Source organism: Nerophis lumbriciformis, linkage group LG38 (assembly GCF_033978685.3).
Source record: "Nerophis lumbriciformis linkage group LG38, RoL_Nlum_v2.1, whole genome shotgun sequence".
Lineage (NCBI taxonomy): Eukaryota > Metazoa > Chordata > Actinopteri > Syngnathiformes > Syngnathidae > Nerophis > Nerophis lumbriciformis.
The window spans coordinates 12,841,928-12,859,921 of NC_084585.2; the positions used below are offsets into that span (position 1 = coordinate 12,841,928).

The following is a 17,994-nucleotide window of genomic DNA, read 5'->3' on the forward strand; positions in this document are numbered from 1 at the left end:
TAAAGTACCAATGATTGTCACACACACTAGGTGTGGTGAAATTTGTCCTCTGCATTTGACCCATCCCCTTGTTCACCCCCTGGGAGGTGAGGGGAGCAGTGGGCAGCAGCGGTGCCGCGCTCGGGAATCATTTTTGGTGATTTAACCCCCAATTCCAACCCTTGATGCTGAGTACCAAGCAGGGAGGTAATGGGTCCCATTTTTATAGTCTTTGGTATGACTCGGCCGGGGTTTGAACTCACAACCTACCGATCTCAGGGCAGACACAGTTATGATGTGACCGCAATGAAGACGATGCTAACATCTTAATATTCACAAATGTTAATGAATTGTAAACATTCAGCATAGCAGATCCATTTTTTTACATTTAGCTGATTTTTTATAAACCATTATTGTATTATAAGGAAAAGCAATTTCTACAAACATCGTGTGAATGCCAAAAAGTGAAGCTGAGCTGAAACATTGTTGAAATTAAAATTGATACTGTTGTTGATATTATTAATTTTTGTTTGATTACTTTTGGATTGTTTTGTGTCATGTTTCTGTGTCCTCTCAGTTGCTCCATTGATTGCTATTCTGAATGTTGCTGGGCCGGTTTTAGTTTTGGAATTGGAATTGTATTATTATAGTATTATTGTGTATTATTTTGTTGGACTGATTAATAAAAAAAAAAGAAAAAAAGAAACAAAAAAAAAAAAGAAATGAAAGGACTATAAAATGAATGTGAAATATGGAATGCTTCAAATGGGCTAATGAATGTGGAATTTGTATTTTTGTCACAGAAAATGTAGCCCGTGCAGTGGATAGAGCCTGGGTGCCTGTGGGGAGGCAGCCCATGTAGTCAACAGAGGCCGGGTCCTAGTGAGGACGCAGCCCATACAGTCGACAGAAGCCAGGGGCCTCATGTACTGAGAGTTTCGTAGATTACCTAATAAAAAATGGTGAACGCTTAAATCCAGAAAACGTTATACGCACAAACAGTTTTAGATGCATTAAAGTGTGTGCAAGCTTTAATCTAAGCACATTTCTTTATTACATCCCAATCAGTGTGGAATTGAGCGCACATTTGGAATGCAACTGTCCACTCCCTGTCCACGCCCCCATTGAAATAGGCAAATCATTTAAATATGCAAACCGATATCCCACACTCTGCCCATTCAGAATTCACCTACAAGGAGTAGGACGTGTATCTTGCTGAAGTGAAGGAGCGTCAAAATATACTCTTTGGCACGCTGTCACCTGGCGTTTCCAGTGCACGAGAGACGGTTGAGTGTCATAAAGAGTGCAAGGCTGTCAATGCTGTGGAGTCAGTAAACCGCACACAGGAACAAATAAGAAATATTTGAACACTCTTACTGATCCTATTTATGGTGTCATTGCTTTGCCTGCCTTCTGTTTTAATACGAGTTATCAATTACAAAAATATTTCAGTGAATGACATCTGTTTCACCTTATAGTGTATGCGACAATTAAAGAGGAAATTGTGGCGTTTCTCTCCAATGTGTTGCTGCCGCCTGTCTGGATTCTTTTGCAGTGTCTTTGGCGGTCTTGGGCCTCTCCCCCACACTTGCGGGCAGTTAGCAATTAGCCCTTTTTAAGCCCGGCTGACTGTCACAGCGTTGTCCGATATTGCCTATGGTTCACTCAGCTCCATAGATGATTCCTATTGCTTGGCTCTCTTGTGATCATCTTTCCCGCTGGCACCACGCTCACTTGCCTTACTTGGCTCTATACTGGTACTGTTGGGTAGCGTATTTTCCACTCCTTTTACGTGTGTCATTTGTTTATTTTCCAGTCTGTTGGAATGCGCCTTATTCTTGTTTTTTCACTTCTCATGAGCAGTGTTGGGACTAACGCGTTACAAAGTAAGTAGTCTAACGAGTAGTCTAACGCGCTATTTTTTATATTCCTTAACTCAGTTACCGTTACTACATGATGCGTTACTGCGTTATTTTTTTTATAAAGTTTCGGCTAGAAACTGAGAAGATCTGAGTGTGTTTTATTGGAGAACTGCGGTGTCGTCCTTCTGATTCTGTCTGTGTCACAAGAGGCGCGCCGCGCGCTGTGTGTGTGTGTGTGTGTGGGTGGGTGGGGGGTGGGGGGCGTGTCTGTGTTTACTAACAAGACATCATGGCGGAGCCGAAGCCGAGTTTCTTAACATGGAGATATTCTCACTACTTTTCTTTTGTCGAGCACAAAGAAAATAACATTTTAGTTAAATGTAAGTTGTGTCTTGGATCAAAGATCCTTTCTCCTGCCCAAAACAGCAATTCAAATCTGCTGAAACAGCTACAAAAGCAACATGCTTCGACGAAGCTAGTAAAGAGAGACACACTTCACCTAAGGATTTTAACGGAGGGACTGCTAGTCAGGACAACATTGATAGAGCCATTGCAGCGTATGTGCTAGAAAACATGCAGGCTATTTCTACAGTGGAGTCACCCGCTTTCAGGCAGCTAATTAGCATGATATCGGCGTCAAACAGCAAATGGCACAAAAACATTTTCCAAATTCCTGGACAGTGAGCACATAAACATGGAAAGCGAGCTAAAGAAGACTATCCAAACTCTGCCTCTGCTCATCATTCATCACTGAAGGTACACACACTCTGTCAATTATTTTATATACTCTTTCATTCTAGACTTCTAGAGTGTTTGATTATCACATCACTCTAAATGTATAGATTATAAAGTTCACAAACATAAAGAGGGATGCTAGTGGGCTAGGCCAATCTTTCCTTTTCTCTAAACTAAAACTGGGGAAATGCGTAGAGTGTTCTGGACTTCACTGAACACATGATTTTATTTCACAATTCCTTGAGAGAGAAAAACGCCTGGTTAGGCGTGTGTATAGCAGTATTTGTGCATATAATCATGATTATATGTCATGATTATATGGCATGACATATAATCATGTCATGTGTGCCTTCCTTGGGTGAAGCCAGGTTTACAGGTATGTTGTGACATGTTGTGACATGTTGTTATTATGCGGTTTGTTACTTATGTATGTTATGTTGCAGATATTTAAAATAGTTTTGTCAATTTGTTCTGGCTCAAAATAAATTAGCCCTTTGAAACATATCTTTGTCTTTGTGTGTTGTATGTAGACCACATTGCTCAGCAGAGTTCAGTGATGCAAATGCATGTCAAGTTGATCAACAGATTGTATTATTCTCCAGTGAAATAACAGTACTGAAATGAAGGCTAAAAGGGCATTAATGGGAGCCTTTTAAAAAATTTAAAAATAAAAAAATTAAAAAAAAGGAACCAAATAGTTACTTTTCACAGTACATTTTGGTGTAAATAACTGAGTTAGTAACTGAGTTACTTTTGAAATGAAGTAACTAGTAACTGTAACTAGTTACTGGTTTTCAGTAACTAACCCAACACTGCTCATGAGTGCATTTTTTGTTATTAAACATTATTGTTTTTTTTCTTAAGTGTCCATATCTGCTTTGGAGTCCTATTCTTAACAGAAATCCTCCATTTATTCTTTTTCTGCCTGCTAAACACCATTAGACTGCCAGACTTCAAATTTACACTTATCACAACTCTAAAAATGTTAATACTAGGATCATAAATAAATACAGTACAACATTTATGTCACAATCTTGTTCAGAGGTCTTCAACTTTGGGCCGTGCAATGTTTGGTTTGTTAGACTCTTTTTTTCATATTTCCCCTGCAATTTTTTCCACCAATGTAAATGTCTTTATATAATATTAACATTGATCCAACACACTGTAGTGTAGTTTATAAACAGTAGTGGTATGGACACCCTATTCACTGTACCTTAATGGTTTAAAATAAAACATGAATAAAGATTTATGTTATTATAATAATAATAATAATAATACCTGGGATTTATATAGCGCTTTTCTAAGTACCCAAAGTCGCTTTACATGTAGAACCCATCAATCATTCACACCTGTTGGTGGTAAGCTACTTTCATAGCCACAGCTGCCCTGGGGTAGACTGACGGAAGCGTGGCTGCAATTTGCGCCAACGGCCCCTCCGACCACCACCTATCATTCATCATTTAATTCACCGGTGTGGGTGGCACCGGGGGCAAAGGGTGAAGTGTCCCGCCCAAGGACACAACGGCAGCGATTTTTGGATGGTAAGAGGCGGGGAGCGAACCTGCAACCCTCAGGTTTCTGGTACGGTTGCTCTACCCACTACGCCATGCCGCCCCAAATTATGTTCATGTTAGAATTTAAGATCGCCAGCAATTATCGCTCTAGTTGCCAGCTAGAGAGTAATACCGTATTTTTTGAATATCTTACTATTAACTATTAACTACTAATAACAAGGTAACTTTAGAACCAGTTTAATTTCAAACAATTTTTACAGGTTGTATAAGTAGAACACAGCTTTTCCCGCCGAAGGCCACAAAGTCAAAGCATGGGGGGTGGGGGGGGGGGGGGGGGGGGGGTGGGGGGTGGGGGGGGTGGGGGGGGGGCATTTTTAAATTCTTATATTTTGTAAGAAAATACAAAAAACAAACTTTTTTTTTTTTTTTTTTTTTTTTTTTTTAAATGGTGTCAGTGATGTAAGTTATAAAGCAGGGGTTCTTAACCTTTTTAACGTCAAGGCCCAACTTTTCCACTACAGAGGGGGCCGGATCCCACTCCAATATTAACACTTACTCTTGATTTTAATCGTATTGAGTAATTATATCTAACGTACTTACAGTTTACAACCTTGACAAATGATATGAAACCAGTCACAAAGGTTATTATCTATTTAACACTACACCTTAGACTTAGGTCAGGCTGATTAGAAAAAATAAATCTTAACTAAATATACTGCATAAGAAGGTACTCACTAATTGACAAAAATACATTTACATACAATTATGATGTGCTAAAATAAATGAATTTGTTTCTTAACTAAACTGTCAATAACATCAAAGTGCAAATAAAAATCATTTTTTTAGCTAAAGAAACTTCTCTATGACTTTATTTCCAGACTTCTTTGGGGTTTTTTCAATATTCATCACTACCAAGTGGTGGAAAAGTGAATTACAACTGAGTACTGCTGCGGCCCATGTATGGAGCTAAAACATTGCCAGTAAGGTTTTGTATCAAAAAAAAAAATTACTTTGTTGAAAATTTTTTGGCAACAAATAAATACGGCCCTCCTTTCTTGCACTACGGTGTTTTACTTGCAAGCCCAAGTCCAGTAAAACTGCTTCCGGGTAAACTTGTTATAGGCCCTTGAAAGCCTTTGAAACACACAAAAACAATAAAAGTGTACCAAAATATGTAAATTGGCATCGAAAACATCCACCAAAAATATTGTATTTTTTCAATGTTTGTAATTATTTGTTGCCAAAACTTTTTCTACAATGTCAAATTTTTTTTCGACACCAGATATTACTGGCAGTGTTCTGTCTCATTAACTATGCGGACCACAGCTGACAAAACAGATCATTTAAATAAGAAACACTGTTAGAAAACATATTACTATTAGATTTTAATATCAAAAGTTAAGCTTATTTTTCATTACATAATGTTTTTTTTCAAACTTTTTTTATTTATTTATTTTTTTTTACTGTTTTTTGGTTTGACTATATTGTGACAATATGCTATATAATTTGGGGGTCCTTGGCCCGGAAAAGACCCCTGATCTTGTTGTTGAAGTGACGAGTTCAGCCGAGCTTTAATGCTGTCATGGAAACTCCGAGGCAGTACAACCAGGAGGAATCCTTTTGTTTCTCTTTGAAGAGTGAGTACTAATTCAATTTTTTGTCAGTAATTAATATGAGGCTCCCAAATCTCTCACTTCCAGCCCCATGTATATTCAAAACTATCTACACATACGCTAATGAAATCCAAACAATTGGAGTGCAGGAAGACAGACGACTAATTATACATTTGGGAAAAGGAGGGTGTGATTACAATTGAATTTGTGGCCACACTTACTGAGTGTCGAAACAAACGTTCACGAGACAAAGAGGAAGAAAAAAAGCAGCTGAGAAACAGAAATATGTAGGTGATATGACACGTGTCAAATTATTTGAATATCAAAGGGAAGGCGCTGGAAATATCACAAAGAACATGAAAACTGACTTATCTGTCAAAACCATTTGATTGTTTCACTGAGGACTAGTATCCTTTAAATCATCTTGTGTTTATTACGATAAATCACATTTATTTTGCATTGGATCCTTTTTAACCAGACTTAATCAAAAGTCTGCATTATAACTGATTATAATCTGTCATAGTTGTATAAAATGTTTAACATACCCTTTCTAGTTATGTAGATTTGTCCCTTGGCTAATTGGTTCCAGACCTGACGAAGTAGGATTAATATTATTTTTAATAAGTGACTATTTTCATAGTTAATGCACTAACAACCTGTTAACGCTCTTCCAAATAATTTTTTTAAATTAATTTTTTTTATATGATTTGAGAGCCCTCTTAACATGAAAAAACGCACAATATAGTAGATTAGTTGTTCCTCGCCACATTGTGCTTCAAATATTGCAGCTTCATACATCACAGATTTCTTTAAAGCATAGTCTACATATTGTTGGCCTAAATTACTGTGTTAAATGAAATCTTATACGTATTAAAGTGCAGTATTTGTCTTACTTTGTAATATATACACACACACATATACATACATACATACATAGATACATACATATATATATATTACTGCTCCCCTAACCTCCCAGGGGGTAATCAAGGGTGATGGGTCAAATGTAGAGAATAATTTCGCCACACCTGGTGTGTGTGTGACAATCATTGGTACTTTAACTTAATATACAGACACACAAATACATATATACACACACGCACATATATATATATATATATATATATATATATATATATATATATATGTATGTGTGGGGAAAAAAATCACAAGACTATTTCATCTCTACAGGCCTGTTTCATGAGGGGGGTACCTCAATCGTCAGGAGATTTTAATGGGAGCATTCGCATACCATGGTTTATATAGGGCACAGAGTGGGTGGGTACAGGCTGGCCTAGGGGCGTGGTGATTGGTTCATGTGTTACCTAGGAGGTGTTTCCGTCTATGGCGGCATGTTGTTACAATTTCGCTGCGCTTGTTGAGGGATGACAGGTCTGGACGGTAGATAATAAACAGTTTCTCTTTCAAGCATAGGTTGCATCTTTTATTACCACTATTGTAAGGTGTGCTGGATGCAAGAATTTGCCATGTTATTGAATATTCAACATTATTGTCTTTGAGGTCTATATATATATATATATATATATATATATATATATATATATATATATATGTACTGTATACAAACAAGCACTGTCCGGGCAATGCTAAGTGGAGATGAACTCTGTTGATGCACTTCATCTTCCGCATCATCGGCTCCACATGACTTTGGGGAGCCTTTGACGTGAGCGATGTGGATTGACAATGCAGGACACATAATGCTAACAACACGGCTAATGGTCGAAGATGTTACTGTCAACGTTTTGGCAGAACAAATTAAGCCTGTGGTTTTAGCACATGGAATGCCAGTTCTAACTTAGAGGAATTACAAAGGATGTGATTAAGTTTTTCTACATAGTGATCATGTTGTAGCGGTCAGGTGACGGCCATAGCAATGACGCTTAGAGGATCCTCGGGCTACCAGTGAGTACTTTAATCTACAGTAGAACACACTCACGGCGATTATATTGGGTAACACCTGTAAAGGTGGCTAAATGGGTGTTATTTTATGTTTAGAGGGATTTAATTATTTACATTTACATTTATTTAGAAGTCCGTAATCATTTTTACTACTCTATGAAAATATTTGATTAATTAATAATAATCCTACCTCGCAAAAATTACTTTGTCTCGTCCACATGCTCAAGCAGTACACAAAAGCAGTTCAGGAGAAGTAAATAATAATTTTGCAGTCATGTTGTGGTTACGGGCATAGTTTACGTTCTCAAATCCGAAAGCGGACAGGATATAATACTAACAACACTTTGTCAAATTAGCGTCCTCTAGACCAGTGATTTTCAACCAGTGTGCCGCGGCACACTAGTGTGCCGTGAGAGATCGTCATGTGTGCCGTGGAAAATTATTTAATATCTCCTAATTAACCATTGTCCGGTGTCTGTGCTATAATAAAGTGCGGCAGATAATGTAATACTATTCTATTTCAGTAGGTGGCAGCAGAGGGCGATACATACCTGTAAAGACAATCGAGTTAGCGCTGCGCAACACATGGCAGTGACAGTTTGGGATCGCAGCAAGAGGAGGCGAGCAGGTGACAGTGATGGAGAAGTTTTTCAAAAAGGGAAAATGTAAATGCCGGACAGGGTCCTGGACAAAATTCTGACCCAGATGAAGGCCCTAGTATGAGTGGTCGACAAAATAAAAAAGACAAGACGGTGAGCTCGAGGCAATACAGCGAAAGCTATCTTTCATTTGGATTTACTTTCACCGGGGATGCGACTGCACCGACTCCGCAGTGCTTTGTGTGTGGTGAGAAGCTATCCAATAGTGCCATGGTGCCAAGCAAGCTTAAACGCCATCTCCAAACGAAACACCCTTCCGTTCAAAACAAGCCGATGGACTATTTTGTACGCTTACGTACAAACAATGAGAAACAGGCAACTGTGGCAGAAACATTAATACTGCCAGCTTGTAAAGCCATTGTAAATGAGATGCTCGGCCCTGACGCGGCCAAAGAGATCGCTAAAGTGCCTCTCTCAGATAACACAATTGCCAGACGTATTGATGACATGTCTGCGGACATCGAAACGGTTGTTTTGGAAAAGATGGGCATCTGTAAGAAATTTGCCTTGCCAATTGATGAGTCGACGGATATTAGTGGACATTGTCAGCTCTTGGCCAACGTGCGTTTTGTGGATGGAGAAGCCATTAAAGAAAACTTCCTATTTTGCAAAGCACTGCCAGAAAAATCAACAGGATAGGAAATATTTCGGGTCACGTCGAAATATTTTGACAAAAGCGGGCTTTCGTGGGAAAACTGCACAGGTGTCTGCACTGATGGAGCCGCAGCCATGGTCGGGCGCGTCAAAGGCTTCGTAAGTAGGGTCAAAAAAAGAAACCCGGATGTTATTGTTACGCACTGTTTTTTGCACCGTGAGGCACTCGTTGCAAAGACCTTACCAGCAGATCTAGCTCCTGTGTTGAATGATGTTGTGCGCATAGTGAACTTTGCGAAGACGCGACCTTTGAAATGTCGCTTATTTGCGTCTTTGTGTGAGGAAATGGGAGCGGAACATAAAGTCTTATTGCTCCACACGGAGGTCCGGTGGCTGTCGCGCGGCAAAGTGCTTGCCCGTGTGTATGAGCTGCGAGAGGAACTTAAAGTATTTCTGACAAACGAGAGGTCCGATTACTCAAAGCTGCTTGCAAGTAATGAGTGGTGTGCAAAGATGGCATACCTGGCTGATATATTTCATCATCTGAATGAACTGAACACACGGATGCAAGGCCGAACTGAAAATCTGCTTACAAGCACTGATAAAATGAATGGATTCCGTTTAAAGGTGCAACTCTGGCAACAACATGTGCAGCGTGGCAACCTTGAGATGTTCCCATTCACCGAGAAACTGCATGATGGCAACACTGCTGCAGTGTGCGAAGTGATTGGCACACATTTGAAAACTCTTGAGGAGAAGTTGTTATTTTATTTCTCTTCAGCCTTCACAGAATGCCTTGACTGGGTTAGGGACCCATACAGCTCAGCATCCATTGCTGGTAAGGACATGACTTTAAAGGAGCAAGAGGAACTCATTGGACTGAAACAAGATCGGGGTTTAAAGCTAAACTTTGCTGATCTTCCTTTGGACAGTTTTTGGTTATCTGTTGCCAAGGAGTTCCCCATTGTGGCCAACAAAGCCATTTTGACATTGCTCCCGTTTTCAACCACATATCTATGTGAGCTGAGCTTCTCAAGCTTGACTGCGATAAAAACTAAAAACAGAGAGAGACTGAGAGCTGTTGAGGAAGAGCTTCGTGTGTGTCTTTCTACCATTTCTGCCAGGATATCCATTTTGTGTTCATCGAAACAGGCCCAGGTTTCACACTAGGTGAGTATAAATACATTTAGAAACTATATTATTAACTATATGTATTATATACTGTGTTAGAGTGTCATTGTGTGTCATTTTGGTTGGTGGTGTGCCGCAGGATTTTGTAAATGTAAAAAGTGTGCTGCGGCTCAAAAAAGGTTGAAAATCACTGCTCTAGGCAGCCACACGAAAGGTTGCAAACAGCCCTTTAATTTTCAGAGCACCGCTTCTGATCACATTCAGCCTCACCTCTTGATCCAGGTCCATGGCACACAGCTTGGCAGACTGAGCTTTGGCATCCACCATTACGTTGAACATGGTGCAGATCGACTGCGGCACTCGAAAGTCTGTAGCCCGACTGCTCCTCTGAAGCTTAGCCTCAAATGCTGCACGAGTTCTTTAGAGAGTTGGAAAAAAGCAGAAATATCCGTTGTCAAGGTTTTTCACAATGATACTAATCTTCCTGACACGTCAAACAATATAAACTTTATGAATAATTTAATGAGTTACACTGTTTACACATCAAACAAATTCAACAATAAGAGTTGTTTCTGCTTGATGTAATTGATTAAGACATAGATCTGGGTAATATGAAAATGTAACTAGTAATATATATATAAACAAAAAAGTCTAATCAACCAAAAAATTTCACGACCCCCCGCAGTACCTCTGCAGACCACCTTTTGAACATGTTTGATTTAAATGCAAGAAAATGCAATGTTGCAAGCAGTTCTTCAAGATTTGTGTCTGCTGACTCCAACTTGGCCCTTAAGTCATCCAGCAGCTCAAAAATGTATTTGCTGGATAGACTATACCAGTGGTTCTTAACCTTGTTGGAGGTACCGAACCCCACCGGTTTCATATGCGCATTCACCGAACCCTTCTTTAGTGAAAAATAAAATGTTGTTTTTTTTTCAAATTCAAGACAAAGTTATGTGTTTTTTTTACTGGTGCTCAAAATGAACCATGCATGAACATCACCTTGTTCAAAGAACAAAACCAACACAGTGCATGAACTCACAACAAATTACACACCTGAAAACCAGTGTGACTTCTGCTGTTGCCGTATCCATAATACGACGATAGGGAGAAGTTTTAATTTACACGATGAGTCTGGTGTGTCTTGACCTCCGCGGCGGAGGCTCCACCGAACCCCTGAGGCCGACTCACCGAACCACTGGACTATATGTTTAATATTTATATTGCTGACTGTCTAAACATGTTGAAATACACAAAATATTCCCTCTGTCATCTGTCATTGCAGTGCCATCTTCTCCTTTCTCGCTCCCATTTGTGCGTAACTGTGCCAGTTTGCATGTACACTGTAAATTTTAACTACTTCAGTTTTCTTAAAAAAGTCGGGAAACCGATTGCCTAATTTTTTTTACGTAAATGTCCAAGCCAAAATAAAGTTAAACTAATTAACAACTGAAATTTAGGTGAACAGATTGTTTTAAGGTAAGTTTTAAAAATTTCAAGTAAGCTTAGTGAATGACTACAAGTAAGTTTACTCTTAGATTTCAAGTAAGATAACTGAATGACTACAAGAAAGTTCACTCTTAGACCTTCATTGATTGTATTACATCCGGAGATGCTTTCCTCTTCATTCACCTTAGGTGAATGAAGAGGAATGAATTCACCTTAGGAGGACTTGATATCATCAGACGGTATCCAGCGGTCATTGGGTGTTTCGACCCTGAACCGCAACACCCTACCGCTGGTGGGCCGGCAGTGGTGGTCAAGTCACTGCCTATCTCCTCCTCCTGGCTTCCAGCTCATCTCGTCTCTCCTGCTCCATAACCATCAAGAGGCTCTCTCTGCTGCCTCCCCCATCCTGAGAGCTGCTGTCTTTCTCTCCTTCCCTGTTATTCCCGAGGCTGTGAGCATTCTCCATACCGGCTGGGCAGGGAATCCTCTGCAGCCAACCTCGACTGGGAACAGTCATGCCTGCCATCCTTTTCCCCTGCAGTCATTCAAAAGGTCCTGGTATTTCGCACTTTTCCTTTCAAAGACTTGGTCGCACCCTTCTTCCCATGGGACTGTCAGTTCTATGAGAATGATCTTCTTTGCCTCTTCAGGCTACAGCACCACATCCGGCCTCAGGGTTGTCTGGACAACCTGGGGGAACTGCAGCCTTCCTCCCAGGTCTACCTTCATGTCCCAAGAACGGGCCATTTGCAATAGGCTCTTCCTTGATGTTGCTGTGGTTGGTGGCTTTTCTCCCTCCCTCACAAACTGGATTGATCTTGTTCTCCCTTGTGGTTGCCGTTTCTTGCATCTCTGCTGTTCCAGGGTGTTAGCCAGTGTCATGAGCACCTTGTCATGACGCCATCTGTATATTCCTTGGGTGAGTGCTGTTTTACACCCTGACAGGATGTGCGCCATGGTACCCTTCTGCCCGCAAAGCTTGCATAGTAGATCCTCTCTCATGCCCCACCTGTGCAAGTGTGTTGGAGTCGGGAGTGTGTCATACACTGATCTCAGCAAGAAAGAGATGCGGAATGGTTCCAGCTTCCATAGATCCGCCCACGTGGTCTTTCTCTTAGGGAGGCCCCATTTGGTCCAGGCTCCCTGGGACGCTAGTTCCACTGCTCTTGATTTTCGACCTTCCTCTTCCAGGTTTCGTACTTTCTCCTGGATCATAGTTCTTCTTTCCCTGGGTTCTGCGTTACTCCACTGTTGGACATGGGAAGTTCCAAGACCCTGTCTTCCTGTGCATGGCGTTCCTATGATGTCACGTAGCCTCAATATGCTCTCAGCTTGTGCAACAGATGTGTCAGCACCCCACTTGCGTCCTGATCTCGTAGTAAAGCCTGCGTGTCTGACTTCTTCATCCTGGGAGTCTCTGTATGTCATTAAAACTCTGCACTTTGCTACCTTGAATTCCTCCACCACGGATGACAAGGGAAGCTGGAGCTGTCCTGATCTTATGTAGAGGCCTACTGATGTGAAGCTTGGAGGGATTCCCAGCCATTTTCTGAGGTACTTATTGACCTTTCTCTCCACTCCTTCTACACATGTCATAGGCACGTCATACACCGTCAACAGTCTTGGTAACAGTCCATGTTAGTAGAGTCATGTTTTAAATTTACCAAGGAGTCCTGATTTTTCAATCCTCCTCAGACACTCCTTTGTCTGCTTCTCTGTACTGGTGATGTTGTTCCTGTCAGTAAGTGAGCTGTCAAACCACTTTTCAAGGCACTTTATAGGGTTCTCCTCAATTGATGGAATCACTTCTCCTTGCACTTGTAGCTTGAACCTGTTTGTCAGTTTACCTTTCGGCTCACCATGCTCCTTGATTTTTTGGGCTTAAACTTCATTCTGGACCATGTTGCCATGTGGTCCAGAACTGTTAGCACCCATCTCGCCTCCACATGGGTTGTGGTCGTCACAGTGAGATCGTCCATGTAACCTCTTATTGGGGGTTGTCGAATGCCTGATTCCATTGCTGGTCCTCTGGCTTCTTTCCCAGCAGCTGTTATGAGGAGGTTCATACCCACGATGAAGAGGATGGGGGAGATTGTGCATCCAGTTATGATTCCCTTTTCCAGGTTTTGCCACTGAGTTGTGAAATTGGCTGTTTTGAACCGTATCTGGATGCCTCCAAAGTAGCTGGTTATCATTCCCTTGATGTGCAGAGGGATGTGGTAATGGTCGAATGCAGTGTGAATGAGGGTGTGAGCGATTGCTCCGTAGATGTTAGCCAGATCGAGCCAGACAACAGTCAGGTTGCCTTTGCTTGCTTTGGCCTCCCGGATCATCTGACTGAGAACTCCGGTGTGTTCCAGGCATCCAGAGAATCCTGGAATTCCACCTTTCTGGATAGAGGTGTCAACATATCCGTTCTCCGTCATGTATAAGGTCATCCTTTTTGCCAGTACAGAAAAGAAGATTTTGCCTTCTACGTTTAGAAGTGATATTGTACGGAATTGATTTATGGTTGAGGAGTTCTCTTCCTTTGGCACAATTTATCTTACTAAAGACAATCTATGGTTACTTGAATAAAGTGAGGCAATTTGTTTCCCAACTTTTTTCAAGTAAACTGAATATGTTAGAATAAGTAGCTGCAATTAGCTTCAACAGTCAGTGTTAAACAGTCACAAAGAAAAACCATGCATGTGATTTGAACTTAATGAAAAAGACTGAAAATAAGTCGGGTTTATTTTCAAAAATTTGCCAAAAAAAGTACCGTTTAAAGATGTTTCAGTGTTTAAAGAATTGCAAAATGATCAACAGAGTTGACATAAATACATACTCCTTTCATCCAAATGAATCACTATGTCTGTTTCAGTCACTATGTTATTTAGTCACTACAGTAATTACAACTTGTGTTCACATCCAAAAGGAACCACATGGGTTAGCCTACTCAATACAGTATTTACAACCTTACTAGTGTTCACTTCACAGCCACAGATGGTTCATCTAGTTATTGACATTATTTACACATTACTTTGGTCCATTCACACACTACTTTGGCATTTTTGCTTTGATGGCTCTGACATGAGCCTTCCTGGCAAATTTCTGAGCAGCTTGCATTTTCCTTTTTGTTTCTGCTTCAGTGTATTCTGCCTTGGATTTTATAGCCAATGTCTGTCTCTTCGACTCCCTCTCCACTTCTAACGGCTCCAAATGCAAAAATCATGCAACAATCATAAAGAGTACAAACAATGTTTATTCTATTAGTTAACTTCCTTCCAAAATGTCAGCTACTGTATAGTTCTAAAACACCAATTAAAATGAAATTTAGCATTCAGACAGGCTATACTGTAGCCAAAGTCATCACATGTCTGCCACAATCATGTGTGTTCTTAAATGTGTATTCCACGTCTTCCATGTTGAGAGCAGTTTTGATTTGGGCTTACAAGGTAAACAACTAAAATTAATGTTTTGGGCATTGTTTTATCCAGATGCATACATTTGTCCAAATGTGGTCAAGTATACGCATTGTGGGTTTCCTAGACGTCGTCTACATCGCTAAAAGAAAAATCTAAGGAAGAGAATCCCTCTGCCATCTTCCACTATTTTTTTTTAGATATATAAATCGCCGGCTTGAATATTCCCACTTCTCTTCTCCGACTCTCGCGCCGTCATTTGGGATGTGTGCGTCTGTTGTGATTTCCCTTCCTGGTTCGATGACCCGCCCTATATTGCCTCCTATTGGCCTGTCCTTAATGTTTTGCCCTAATCTTAACCAATTGTGACTCATCATAGTAAACCAACCAATCATGGATTTTCTTATACGTAAACCATCATTGATGTTTCCCGTATATTTTGTCCCCTGCTCGTGAAGTTGCTTCGCTATTTAGCTTAAATTTTTAAGTGAATAATTTTTAATGGAAAAACGCATTTTTTACCACTGGATTATCAGAAACCGTACTCATTACACAGGTATGGCAAATAGACGTATCAATATTTTAACACACATTGTAGGTCGGGAAAAACAAAGAAAAACGGAAAATAATATTTTATATTTTTACAGAGATAAAAAAGACAGATTTTTGACTATAGACGGAAAAATCACATGCCTGTACAACCTTGAACTATGACAAAAGTTTATTAACAAACCCATATGCGTAAAAACAGATGCATATGTGAACAAACAGTACAGTACATCAGGATGAAAGTCTGATCACAGTTAAAAAAATCAAACAAGTAATAACCGTCTCTCAATGAATTTGTTGAAACAATGAGGTAAATAAAACATAACCCCCACCCATCAGGTTTTATCAATCACAGTGCGGACCGCAAATTGATTAATATCTGAATCACGATTCTTATTTATTACAATTCTGAAACTATTCAAAGTTTTTCAGAATAGATTTTTTTTTAAATGGCGATTTTTTTTTAAAGCTATCTTTGTGCTTACTCACTGTGCATATCCATCATACGTCAGCAGCTAAGAGAGGAGCTTTTTGAAAAGGTTTTATTATAATTCATAAATCACATGGTACATTGCGAGAATTTGTTTGAATCGAGAACAGATTCTGAAAAGAATCGCCTCCCTTAAGAATCAGTCAGTTGATGCCATGATGCCATATTTTATCTGCAGAAGAATCACTTGCTTGCAATAAATTAATATTTCTTTCTTACCTTTTTATGCAGGATTCAATCATGTCACTGGACATGAGTTTCAGTCGAGTCTCTAAGTGTTTGCCAAACTCCTCTTCTGGCCAATGAAGATCTCGGATGAACGTCTGCAGAGCATCCAACTTCCAAAAGAGATCCTCTGATGTTCCCGAGCCGTTGCTTTGAAGATAAGAAGTCAGAATTTAGTGTTTTAAATTCATCAAAATTCATCATATCAATGTATTTTTTTGTGATGACTTTAAATACTGCTGGACTAGATATTAAGACTATTATCATTTCAAATGACACATTTCCACATGATAGAAACAGAACCCAGTATGTGTGAATATATAAATATATATTTACATTTAGCTGTATAATAATTAATAAAGCACAGTCAATTATTTGCATAACTCACACAACTTTTTGTTATCATTATTAGACAATAAAGTTAAGGTTTGGAAGCCCTGAGTTTGACAAACAGAAACAGCAAACGTGAGACAGCTGAGGAAGGGTTGAACATCATTAGTAACATGATCACAATTTACACACGAGACAAACATGAAACCAAACCTGTGTGACTTCAAGTAACCAACAACAAAAACAACAATATTTGGAAGGAATAACAAGGAAAGATTCAGCATCAAATTTATACTGTCAATGCTCTGGCATAAATGTGCCTAAAATAGATAAATCAATACATACATAAATAAAATGTGTCTAAAATACATAAATATATCTACGTAGAATGATGAAATCCATAAATGTGCCAAGATTAAAAAAAAATAATACATTCTCTTAAAATAAATAAATCAATATATAAATGCGCCAAAAATAAAAAATTAATAAATGCACTTCAAATAAATAAACCATAAATGTGGCTAAAATAAATAAATCAATGAATGTGTCTCAAATAATAAAATCAAGAAATGTGGTTTAAAAAACATAAATCAATAAATGTGCCTAAAATAACTAAATGGATAAATGTGCCAAAACATTTATAAATCGATATATGGGCCTAGAATGCAGAAATCAATGTGCTTAAAACAAGAAATCAATAAATGTGTCTAAAATAAAGAAATTAATATATAAAAGTGCCTTAAAGTGGAACTGCACTTTAAAAAAAATGTTGCCTAACGTTCACAACCATTATGAGAGACAAAAAAACCAGATGTATTTTTTTCCGGTTTCAGGGCAAATCACTCTACGGAGAATAGCCCTCGCATGAGTGACTAATGATCTATTGCTAACTATGCATGGTGATACTTCATCCATGTTGCTGCTACTTGATCTTAGCGCTGCCTTTCCATACCGTCGATCATAACATTCTAGAAATGTATTAGAACGTATCAAAACACGTATTGGTATGCCAGAATTAGACTTTTCTTGGTTTAACTCTTATCTTACTGACAGGATGCAGTGTGTCTCCCATAACAATGTGACCTCGGAGTATGTTAAGGTAACGTGCGGAGTTCCACAGGGTTCGGTTCTTGGCCCTGCACTCTTCAGCATCTACCGGTACATGCTGCCGCTAAGTGACATCACACGCAAATACGGTGTTAGCTTTCACTGTTATGCTGATGACACCCAACTCTACATGCCTAACTAACTAACATAGATGGTACACCTGTGTATAGATAAGTGAACAACGATGACACAGTTGTGTATAGAGCAGCTAACATAGATGGCACACCTGTGTATAGAGCAGCTAACATACAGTAGATGGCACACTTATGTACAAACCCCGTTTCCATATGAGTTGGGAAATTGTGTTAGATGTAAATATAAATGGAATATAATGATTTGCAAATCCTTTTCAACCCATATTCAATTGAGTGCACTACAAAGACAAGATATTTGATGTTCAAACTCATAAACTTTATATTTTTTTTGCAAATAA

The 17,994-nt window shown here is 39.4% G+C and overlaps 1 protein-coding gene across 3 annotated transcripts in view; it reads right to left on the minus strand.

Annotated features, from left to right (window-relative positions):
• The window catches only part of LOC133578319 (calcium-dependent secretion activator 1), a 291,918-nt gene that overhangs the window by 104,121 nt on the left and 169,803 nt on the right, over positions 1 to 17,994 (minus strand). For all 3 annotated transcript variants that reach the window (XM_061932657.1, XM_061932658.1, XM_061932659.1), the window contains 2 exons: positions 16,119 to 16,274; positions 10,278 to 10,425 (listed from right to left, as the gene is read on the minus strand). In XM_061932657.1, the coding sequence (XP_061788641.1) occupies positions 10,278 to 10,425; positions 16,119 to 16,274 (304 nt within the window). The remainder of the gene's footprint in view (positions 1 to 10,277; positions 10,426 to 16,118; positions 16,275 to 17,994) is intronic.